Source organism: Lampris incognitus, chromosome 2 (genome assembly GCF_029633865.1).
Source record: "Lampris incognitus isolate fLamInc1 chromosome 2, fLamInc1.hap2, whole genome shotgun sequence".
Lineage (NCBI taxonomy): Eukaryota > Metazoa > Chordata > Actinopteri > Lampriformes > Lampridae > Lampris > Lampris incognitus.
In genome coordinates, this window is record NC_079212.1 from 33,804,535 (window position 1) to 33,816,799 (window position 12,265).

The following is a 12,265-nucleotide window of genomic DNA, read 5'->3' on the forward strand; positions in this document are numbered from 1 at the left end:
CTCATCCACGTCTTCTCAAAATATTATGCAGTATCTACTGAAGCATTGGAGGAGAGGGTCAGCACTGAATATTAAATTCATTTGTGCAACTGCACGTTTTTAACTACAGTGTACCAAGTTAAGCGAAGTTTGTGACACAATTCAACTAAGACAAGACTTTTAACAAAATGTTTGCTTTATTTTTTTATTCAGGACAACTCATTCAAGAATAATCAAGGAGAAATAAGCACTAACATTTTTATTTAATAATTTTCTGTTTTACATGATGTCTGAGATGGATGGTGTTTTTATCTGAATTGGTCAAAGTAAAACCAAAAAAAATAAATGAATATAATCATGATGATAACAATACATTAATAATTAATTAATACAATGTGTGGCATCGATGACAGAATACCAATGGCCCAGAAACAAAGGGTTGTTATCGTTTTTACTTCTTCTGTGGTACTGCAATAATCACCAGCACTAACTCAACTCAATCAACGACAGTAGAGGAAGAATTGGAGTGCGCTCACAAAGGTCTGTACTCCAGCCTCCAAAAGAGGAAATACTTTTTTTTATTTAAATAATATTTTATCAAAGCTTGTTTTTTATTTTCATAAAATGTTTCTAAAACCTCTCTTCTTTGTCTTTAAACTTTACTCTTTTTTGCATGAATATTTTTCCTTTTCTGCAATTTCTCTATTTTCCCACCATGTGTTTGTTTTTGCAAATATAGGTGCCTGTGTGTTTCAGCATGTATATATGTATCAGTGCATGTCTGTGTGTGTGTCCTTGGCTGAGGCTTGTTGGAACAACTGCGTATTGTCTAAGTGCATATGTGTATGAAAAGCATGTACTTGGTGAGAGGTGTTTTGGGGTGTGTGTGTATGTATGCATGCATGTGTGTGTTTTGCATGTCCTCTCCTCACACTGGTATTACCTGTGTTACAGTCAAACTGACAGGGTAAGGCGGGCAAAAGCAATGACAAGTGGTTGTTTGTGATCTTTTGCCATGTGTGTTTGTGTCTATGAGGTGAGCTTATCAAGGAGTGTGTTGAGCTTATATGTGTGTGAGGGTGAGTAGACTATCTTTTGTGGGTGTCTCAGTGCCTATGTAGATCCCAATGTACATATATCTAAGTGTGTGTGTGTGTGTATGGGGGGGGGAGTGTATATTGGTACATAATCACTCTTGAGTGTGTTAATGTAGGTGGGTAAGCATGGTTGTGTGTGCTTGTGCATGTTCATGATCTGTGTAAAGCTTATGAGTTTGTCTTAGCCACTATGAACATGACATGTGCATTTGTCTGTATGAGTTCTGTGTACGTGAACATGTGTGTATACGTGTGCATGTATGTATATGTGTGTGTGAACACGTGTCTGTGTATGTGTGTAGAAGGCACGGGGGGCAGTTTGGGAGGCTCAGTCTCTCAGGTCCATGCTGGAGCCAAACAGGGCCACCAGCTGCTCCTCATAGTGGGCGATGTTCCTCTTCATGATCTCCTTACAGGAGCCTAGAAGGCGCTCGAATGCCTGCACATCTATTACTGGGGGGAGAGAGAGAAGAAAGGAGAGACATATTAGTACACATCAATGGACAGAGAGAAAGAAAATGCTTCTGTTGTTCTCTCCACATATTTTACTGCAGAAAGACAAAAGAGGAACAGACCCATTAGTGCAGGGAAGATGTTAGGACATTTAATGGAGAGAACGCAAGAGAGATTTGCTATGGCATGCACACATGTTGCGCAGAAAGAGATGGATACCAACATATAAAACGCCTGTAAGTGTACAACTAGCACTTATAAGGGGATTTAGAGGGTGGGTTGGAATGGGGTGGGTAATCAACACAAAAGCACATCGATCACACAGCTGTGCAATTCAGGGTAATGGGGAAACACTCTGAACAGATTTCACTTTGAGTGGATGAGAAAACGAGAGACAGGATCAACTCTTGAAAAACCTGTGTGGACATAAAAAAATGAGGAGCTACTCATCTATTGTAGAGACAGAATTAGTCTAAGCACTTACAAATCCTATTATCGCCTCACTACCTTCCACCCACCAGACAGACAGGGGATCAAACAGCCCATACACAATGACAAAAAGAATTAATCTAAAATTTAAACACAGCTAAATAGCTCATCACTTTAAATGTTTTGTGACCAATGACTAAATGTCTGTCGGTACTGAGCAGGTGAACAAATTAAGTCACTGTAATTAGCTTTAGAAGTATGGACACAGCCTTTAATTTTTTTTTTTTTTTACAATTTCAAACCAGGATCCCAGTTTTGAAGAATATTATAACTTTGTTTTGTGACAGTTTCCCACAATTCAATATACCCATTTAGCTTAAAAAAATAAATAAAATAGTTCAGCACTCAATATGGAGAAATTAAAGTTCATTTTATCCCCAAAATTTATGGTTTAGTAAAAATAGCTTATTGCTTGTTTTCTGTTTCAGCAAGTAATTTTAGAACCAAATACTTCACACATTCATCACACGGTCTATGAACTTAAAAAAACAAAACACCATCAGTAACACATCTCTCTTCTTTACCCAAACACTTGACGACTCCCTCCGCATAGGCTGAGGCGGCACGGGGCTTGTTGGTGACCAAGGCCAGCTCCCCAAAGTAATGACCCCTGCTACAGCGCGCTATTTCCACCTCCACATTGTCTGCATGGTCGGCCTTCGTCTGGAGGGAGGAAGAGACAGATGAGAGGAATGAAGGGAACGAAGTGTATTCCAGTTCATCAAGTCATGATTTGTGCTGTTGCTAGGGCAGAAAGAAAATAAAGGTTAGAAGTATGTTTAATTTTTTTAATCATTGGTGGCTTGTGTGCTGAAGACGTTCACTTGTGTGAGTGCAGTTGTGGAAGTGACAGCAGCTTCCACATGTTACAGAGAAGTTCTTTTGGACAGTTTGGTCGTTTTTGCCAAAACAATGTTAGTAGTGAAAATCATACGACGAAGTAGGACCTGAAGAAGGGACTTGACTTGAAAAGAAATGACTTGAGAATAGAGCTCACAAAAGTGCTTTACATACAGTGGATTTTACATTTCAGCACAGCTTGCGAGGGAAGTCCTTGTCTTGTACGACACTTCTGCAAAGTGCAGCCCCATTAGGCAAAATTGCGTTACTTAAAAATGTGCTACTTAAAAACCAGGCTTGGATGTTAGAGGAAAGAGGAGGTGGGTTAAGTCATTGTGGTTGTCAAGCGCTCGGCCCCCACCCTATCAGACCAGACACCCCTCCCAACACACACATATATACAGTACCTACTCTCAAAGCTGTTTGCCTGCATTTAGGCCTGCTTCATTATGTGCAGTTAGTGTTAGTTAATAGTTAGTGAGACAGCAGCTCACCCTGTTGGCTTGAAACATGCCAACACAACACATACATTCATGTGTGATAGAGAGATGAGCAAATGAAACGCGTTACTCAGTGTGATCAATACACTGTGGGTGTAATATGTTATAAAGAGCATACTGAAGTCCTTAAACTGAACAGTGAGATATTTATAAGACGAAAGAATGAGGGGAGGGGGAGGAATCAGCCCTTACTTTACTCTTCATCATAATCTTCACCTCTCCAGATTCTACGATGTAGAAGCAGTCAGCTTTGTCGCCCTGTGGAACAGGAGGAACACGCACACGTGCACACACACACACACACACACACACACACACACACACACACACACACACACACAAACACAAACAAGTCATTTATATACTGTGAATGAGACACTTATATCAAAACAAGTTATGAGCAGGCCAAGATATTAGCACTAGTAATAACTACAGAAAGGTCTTCAGTGTGTTGTCAAATGACCAACACTTAAGCATTCTGTTTCATCAGTTTGACTGGGTAAATGAGTAAAAAAGGAAATGGCTGCCAAACTTTTCATCCTGTTGGGCACCATAAGGATATTTAGAGAGAAGGAAATAAATGGCATTATTGCAACATCCATCTCTACATAGAAAACTGTTGATATTGAGCTAAGTTATTTACAAAGCTAGAAAATATATATAAATTCCAAGAGGCCCAGTGATGATCAATTAACAATAACTGACAATTAACAGAATTATAACAGGACCTTTGGCATCACCAGCCTGTTCATGTCACCTCGATAAATGCCATTTGGTGGTGGCTCATCCAAATGGAAACATACAATTTCAACATGGTGGACCCCAAACCAGATCCAACCACCGAATGCCATGCTGTAGAGTTTAAGCTATTCTGTACCAAATCTCTGAGTCTCACCTGCATGATGATGCGTTCACCTTCTGAAAACTGCTTCATTCCTAATACATCCACAATCTTCTGCCTCTCTGACACCTTTACAGACAGAGGATTGGGAGAAAAAGAGAGAGAAGGGAAAAGAGGGCACAATGGAAATAGCAAGGCAGTGAGTGTGACAGCGTGTAAGTCAATGACAGAGAAATGTTTCATTGTTTTAGGAGTGTCAATTATGGCCATATCACTACAAACGGACATGCTCTGATCCCTCCTTCGTCCCCCGATCCCCTCGTCTCCCCTCCTCACCTCCAGAGATTTGAGTAGGGGCACAGACTCAATGAAGCACTCGTACATCTTCCTCTTCTTCGCATTGTTCTTCACGATGAGTCTACGGAACGTGGCACGGTCCTGGAGTGCACGCATATGCATGCGCACACACACAATAACATAGAGAGAGAGATATTCTTCAAATGTTTTTTTCCGAAGCAAAATAAAAAGCTTGACCATGAAGCGCTTCAAAAGATTTAGCTGAGGCTTGGTAAAAGTCTGTATTCTTCCAGATTTTGAGACTCTGGGACAGAAATCTCATTACCAGAAAAACAATCTAAAATGTTTAATACTCATTTATAAAAGTCACAACTTCCAAAAATATCAGTCAGTAAATCAAAGGTGACTCCTTTTCTTGTAAACAGTGGAGATGCAGAGGATGGGAGAGTGAAGGTGGAGGTGGTGGACTACAACTCCACAACTAAAACACTGCTGGCTAGGGTAGGGACACCATTTCGCTTGAGACACATTTGACAAAAAGCAATATGAATGCCGATTTTGTTTTGAATTTAATATTTAAGGTACTTTAGCCAGTAACAATTTACTGTATACAAATGTATTCTTAAATACACAAAATGTCATCATTGTGTGACCTTTACAACGCCACTTAATAGCAATTCCATTTATGCTGTGATCGGGTCCCATTTCCCCTCTACGGCCACAGGGGGGTGCTGTGTCAGGGTAAGTGATCAGTAGAGAGACTTCATTCATGGAACGTGGAGAGCTCCATTCTAGTCGTGACATCAGAGCCGGCCCGACGCATGAACGAACTAAGCGCCTGCTTAGGGCCACCATAGCCACCAGAGGGCCCCCAAGAGTGCTTGAAATTTTTTGTGTGATCTATTATGTCAATGGTAATCATTCAAAAATTGGTTAAGTGGTTAGCTTGTTTACAGTAAATGCATTGTCTTCTGGTTTAGTTTGTTACTTTTCAGTACACCACGTTCAGTATGCCACTTGGTAATGTATAACTTTGAATATTAAAGTGCAAATTAACACCAGACCACTCTTGTGAGTTTGCCACCTTTTAAGATTAAAAACCATAGAAGGGTAAAAACATGCCAGGCTGATATTGCTATGATGTAAGCAACACAGCCACAACTAATAAATTTGATAACGGTAGTGTCAGATTTACAGTAGTGCAAATGATTAAGCATTGACAATAGTATTGGCGGTGCCGAGGTGTTGGGGAGGCAAATCAAATTCTGCTTAGGGCCCCATAAAAGCTTTGGTCGACCCTGAATAACACGACTCATACCCAGGACTGAATATGTCTGATAATGGTAACTCAATTAGTTCATTTGACAAACCTTTATAGAGCCCTACAGCTAAAGTCTCTCATTTCAAAATGAAATATGAACATTTCAGAGAACACCATGAGAAAAATAAAAGCAATAACGATTATGAAACTAAACTTAAAACCAAAGGGTGGGATCTCTGGTTCAAGTCTCCATGTTGCCTCCGGCTTGGTTGGGCGTCCCTGGAGACATAGTTGGCCATGACTGCAGGTGGGAAGCCGGATGTGGGTATGTATCCTGGTCACTGCACTAGCGCTTCCTCTGGTCGGTTGGGGCGCCTGTTCAGGGGGGAGGGGGAACTGGGGGGGGGGAATAGCATGACCCTCCCTTGGGCTACGTCCCCCTGGCGAAACTCCACTGTCAGGTGAAAAGAAGTGGCTGGCGACTCCACACATATCACAGGAGGCATGTGGTAGTCTGCAGCCCTCCCCGGATTGGCAGAGGGGATGGACCAGCGACTGGGATGGCTCAGAAAGTAGGGTAATTGACCAGATACAATTGGGTAGAAAAAGGGGGAATCCCCCCTCCCAAAACCCCCCAAAGGGCGGTACTTTTTAAAGTGGGCAATTTACAAACTTGTCTCTTGAGGAAATGACCACTTTTACAGACTTAATTGCATCCCATTAAATACTTTGTGTGTGTGTGTGTGTGTGTGTGTGTGTGTGTGTGTGTGTGTTTAATCTCACCAGTCCCCATAGCGCTCCCTCCTGGGTGGCAACGATGGTTGCAGCACGTGGCGTGTTGTACATGAGTGCGAGCTCCCCAAAGCTGCCCTTATTGTCATACTGGCCCACACACACTCCTTTTACCACGATATCATACACACCTCTGGTGAGGTGTAGCGGGTGGGGGGAGGAGCAGAGATATAAACAGAAAGACAGGGAGAGAGAGGAGTAAAAGATGGATTTCAGAAAAATGGGCAGATGCAAACAGAGGTGGGAAAGAGAGGAGGAGGGGGCCAGAGAGAGAGAAAGCAAGAGAAACAAAGAGGCAGAGGGAGGAAAGAAAAGAGACAGAATTAATTTGCAGAACAGACCAAGTGAACCAGAGAGGGCTCCCAGTGATTTAGTAAGCATCACGCTGGAGCTGGAGTTTAATGCTGATCGCTGTTGCATACTGGCCTACTGACTAGTTTAAATAACCACCCAATTACAGTTTATCTGCAGCCTGGGAATATGGCCTTGGGTCAGCATGGCAGACTGAACCAAAAAGTTTGTAATTTTGTGCACTTTTGTGTGTTATTGTGTGGCTATTTCAGTATAGTTGTTCATATTCTCTCCATGTGTTTGTGTGGGTATGTGTGCATGACTGCATGGGTGCCATCAGTTTGTATGTGTGAGTATTTTCATGCCTGTGAATACTGTTTTGTGTGCTTTGTGTTGTGCCGACTTGCATTTGTTTATATCTGTGTGTGGTTGTGGATAAATATATTGCCAAAAAGCAGTAATACTTCAGTGAAGCACCCCCGCCTTGAGGATTAAACCTGGGGGGAAGGTAATATGCAGCGTTGTTGCTCTGAAGGATTAGCCAGTAATTTTGTGAGATAGGCTGTCCTCCCATTGGCTGTGCAGCCGGCCTAAAAACCATGTTGCTGGTGGAGTATTAACTTAGTTTGACAGGATTACTGTGACGAGGACAATGATGATCACTTGTGTTGTCGGGTGATTGCATACAGTTAAGCACGATGTAATCTACACCCAAAGTAAAACGTATTAGTGCTGCTGTCTGTTTCCATGAATTGAAACTAAGCAGGTGAATCTGGGTGAGGGCTGTAACCTGCAATGGACTTCGCCTGTCAAAATGCCCCTCTGTCAGGGGGATTAAGGTACATATAGTCCAGGCAACCATTAACACCGCCCAGGCGCTACTCTTATCACACTGGGTGACTGAGTCACCATACATACAGGTCTCACAGCCACCACATAATTCACACTACCCCACACTGCAAATTCCCACCACACAACTCTGGGTGCTCTGGTTGTACAACATCACAGAAGAAAAAAAAAACTTTAATAATGTGGTTGTAGCAGTGCATCCAACTCCTGGGGCCCACGATCAGCCATTTATTTTTATTTTTTTTGGTGAAGTTTTGCTGTTATTCAACAGCAAGACAAAAACTGTGTTTGTTGCAAAACAACAATGCTTGTTTGTATTCAAGCTGCACAACTTCTGCTACTGGCATCGTTTCTGCTTTCGTGTTCCCTCCAGCTTTCATTGGCTATTGATGTGGGGTAACTGGTCGCTGGATATCAAACATGTTTGAAAACAGCCATGGGGCTTGCAACTCCAAACGTCTGAGTTGCCGTCTGGATCCATGTTATGTCACTCACTAATGTGAGTGTGCTACACTTCGACAGGAACCAGCAGCAACAGACAGCATTTTGTTGGCAACAAAGCACCAACTGTAATAGTTGGCTATTCTGAACCCACCTTTAGAGGGGTGGACCTCTGGAAGTTAGATAATACTTTCAAACGCTTATTCTTTTTTTTTTTTATCCATATAGTACAGCAATACAGGTGCCATAGTCAACATGACTTGTGAATTTTGAAATGAGCCTATAACTCTGGAAACTGTTAAAATAATGTATTGTAAAAATAAAATAAACCTCTTACAGGCAAGCTTTCAAGGATTGACCTACTGTAGAACAAATACAAGAGCAAAGATATTTGAAAATGTTATGCCAACATAAATATTTCATGTTTTCCCCAATAAAGTTGAAGTAATTTTCAGTTTCCAAGTGTCTTCAGTGAATGCAGACACTTGGAAACACTGCAATGCTTAGTAATAAATCAGGACAGGTATTGCAATTAAACGAAAAACATTGCTACTGGCAATGGTATTGGCTGAAATGACCATGGAAATGGACTATCAGATATCATCAAAAAAATCTAATATTGTGCATCCCTAACACTGTAGGTATCATACTTCAATTCCACGCTACTGGTGGCATTAATACTACCCCTCGACAGACCGGGGGGGGGGGGGGACAAAACAAACAAAACAAAAAAACAGTATGTGACCGGGCAAACATGTTGTTCTCAAAGGTCATCACATGTCCTGTGTACAGGGACTAACTGTACTGGACTGGGTGTATGCAGATGGTGAGATAGCATGCTACAAGTGTAATTGGATGGTAGTGCGTCGCACTGAGCTGGGCTGTGGAGTGGCAAGCTGATATGTGCAGCTCCCGATCAGGGTGGGCCAAATTAACACCAGCCAAACAGTGGTATAGTTTAGTTGAAAATTGTACATATGGTACACACACACCCGCCAGATACTTGGGTAAGTAAACAACCAACATCTGGAAGTACTTATACTTGAGAGGGTTTTTAAATTGAAGAGAACAGCTGGTGCATTTGGAATTGATTATTGACTAGTGCTGGTGCACAAAAGAGCTAATGTGTGGGGGGGTTATTGAAAAGGCTTATCTAACAAAATATGTTCCAGTTTTTAAAGGGTATTAAAATCAACGTACAACTCCACAGTGATTTGATTTACTTTCGGACACAGCGTAAGTATCTCGAAAACCGCATCAGAAAGGCCCTGTGACTCATAAGTAGATTCCAACCCATTATTTTAAAACCTCTACACACTACAGAACATCATAAGCAGTAGAGGGATTAGGAGGAGCAGTAGTACATACTGCTAACATGTACCCATATCAAACTTATATATATATAAAATCCAGTGAGTCAAGTAAATTCTTTATGACAATACAAAAGCCTGTTTCATGCCATAAGCAATCATCAGCTGTTAAGTATTGACAGCTGATGATATCTGCAAACACAGAACAAGACTAGGTCAAAAACTAGTGTACGGCTGGATTGTGCATGATCAACGTTCAAAATTGTGGCCAATTTGTTAAGAGGGGTAGTCAGTGGTAGTGTCTATAATGGGAATTCCTGGATATTAAATGTCCATCTGCTATTTTCTGTAGTGGTCCCAGTAATATTAAAGTAAGTTAAAGGGTACTGAAGTAGTATACCACATGACATGGTTAAGCTACGTTCGGGGGGGGGGGGGGAGCTATAAATGCAGTTGCAAGAACAACACTTTCCACTCATATCTTGGGATGTTTGATTTCAAAAATAACTTAATTTTAATTATAGCTATTCTAATTATCTGTTGTCTCTCATCTGTTTCCATCTGCAGACGTCTCTAATTTTTCTACGACTCACTGGCTTGATGGGCAAATTCACAAAAGGACTGCGCAGCTTTTGCAGCCGCTAAACCTGCACAAATAAGACAAAAAGAAAAAGTGCAACTCTCAAAGCACCCACAAAGGGTAAAATGCACCCCTAACTGCACTGCCATGCAAATTGCATCTTGGTGTTATTTTCACATATCTAGATTAGGTAATATGCATACATTTGGTGAAAATTGGTCCCTTTCTATGTAAATGAGCATCATTGAAAAAAAAAGCCCAATTCACAAACACCACCACTAACAGCCACACGGAGTCAGAGTGAAAATTATCAGTGTCTCCAGGGAGTTGGTGGTAACTGACGTCCAGACTTTGCAGTGATCATGGCAGCAGTGAACGTAGCCAGGCGAAGGCATCGTCATGCCAGGCGTGCTCGTGAGGGGATATTTCGAAAGAGAATATCACTTTTTGATTTAACTGAGATGGAAATAATTCGTGGATACAGGTTGCCCAGTCAAACAGTTCTTGCTATACTTGATGACATCAAGAATAACATTGAACCTGCCTACTGTGTTCTTGATGCAAAGCCACCATTTATCCTTTACCACCTGGATAATTGCAATCAGACGCAAAACAATGGCAAACTGCACTCAGCAGCAAAACTTTATGGGCGTGTTTGCGCTGCAATGTCTTTTGTGAATCGGACCTTGAGACAAGGCAGATAGCAGTTGCAAGTGATGCACAATTCCTCGTGCTATCAGTGGCCGCAATCTATTCTTTGTGAATTCACCTATAAGTGTTTTGCCAGATTGATTATTATTTGGGATGCTTTAAGTCTGCACTCTCCCCTCATGCCTCTCGGTGCACGGACAGATTTTTTCCTCTTCTAAAAGAAGAGGAAGAGGAAGACCAAGAAGCCAATTTGACATTTTATTCTTACAATGAATTTGTTCTCTGTAATTAACCCATCCTATTGTATAGGAGCAACGGGCATCTGTGGGGCAGTGACCGGGGACCAACCTCAGTTCTTTTTCCTATTGCCTTGGTCAGGGGCACAGACAGGAGTATTAACCCTGACATGCATGTCTTTTTGATGGTGGGAGGAAACCAGAGCACCCAGAGGAAACCCACGCAGACACAGGGAGAACACCCAAACTCCACACAGAAAGGATCTGGGACGGCCTGGGTTTCGAACCTAGGACCTTCTTGCTATGAGGCAACAGTGCTAACCACTGGGGCACCACGATGCCCTAACTGCCTCTACTCTGCTCTATGCTGGAGTGTTACCAGATGTGGAAAGAGCAGCAATATATTCTGTACGGTAGCGTGCAATAAACGTGGAATGAGCTGGAACCATTACACATGACCGATTCATTTTGAAAGAGCAACACCCAATAGGGGAACTCCCACTTCCATGTTTACCGGTGACGTCGTTGGTCACCTGACCAATCGTGTAACTTCAGTGACGTTGTTGGTCATCTGATCCAGCGGCCCAATCATGTAAAACTGACCACTGAGTCAATCAGTCAGGGACCAGCCAAAAACACCACAACAAACACTTTGCACACAAATGGTTTTGCTCACATACAAATGTACAAGCTCCACGGACCAAATTTTCACATAACTGGATCAAAAAGTAGTTTAAGACAACTCCTAACATTTTCTGGCTGTGTTTCTGCTGCTAGATGGGTGGTGTTAACTGTGTAAGAACAATCCCACCAGTGTGCGATAAGATGTCTTGTGACTCTCTAAACCTCCTGGCTCCCAATCAGTTTCTCTGAGTGCCAAAATAAACCACACAAGTACTTGCAAATACTACCTGACCCAGCTAATAAAACATACACACAGGCTGATTAACAAGAACCCTGATACATAAACAAACAGACCGAGGGACAAGGCAAACAGTGTAACAGACTAAAAGAGACAAAACAGACAGGAGGACCAGAAAGCTGCACAAGACAGAAATAGAAACAGACCGATAGGCCAAAAGGCAGACAGACAGAGAGGTGGAGATATGGGACAAATATGCCGTGTCTTCTACCTCTCTATGACGTAGAAGTTGTCTCCATCGTCACCTTGGTCGATGACATGCTCCTGGGGCTGAACCAGCAGCTCAAACATGGCATCCAGCACCTCTGAGAACTGCTCCTAGAGAGAGAGAGAGAGAGAGAGAGAGAGAGAGAGAGAGAGAGAGAGAGAGAGAGAGAGAGAGAGAGAGAGAGAGAGAGAGAGAGAGAGAGAGAGAGAGAGAGAGAGAGAGAGAGAG

General features: G+C 42.2%; 1 protein-coding gene across 2 annotated transcripts in view; it reads right to left on the reverse strand.

The window, feature by feature from the left end:
• Window positions 1-174: 174 nt before the first annotated feature.
• Window positions 175-12,265, reverse strand: part of prkar2aa (protein kinase, cAMP-dependent, regulatory, type II, alpha A) — a 79,321-nt gene continuing 67,230 nt past the window's right edge. For both annotated transcript variants that reach the window (XM_056273213.1, XM_056273212.1), the window contains exons 5-11: window positions 12,041-12,147; window positions 6,541-6,682; window positions 4,536-4,637; window positions 4,254-4,328; window positions 3,551-3,616; window positions 2,543-2,681; window positions 175-1,529 (exon numbers count right to left, since the gene is read on the reverse strand). In XM_056273213.1, the coding sequence (XP_056129188.1) occupies window positions 1,405-1,529; window positions 2,543-2,681; window positions 3,551-3,616; window positions 4,254-4,328; window positions 4,536-4,637; window positions 6,541-6,682; window positions 12,041-12,147 (756 nt within the window). In that variant the 3' untranslated portion in view covers window positions 175-1,404. The remainder of the gene's footprint in view (window positions 1,530-2,542; window positions 2,682-3,550; window positions 3,617-4,253; window positions 4,329-4,535; window positions 4,638-6,540; window positions 6,683-12,040; window positions 12,148-12,265) is intronic.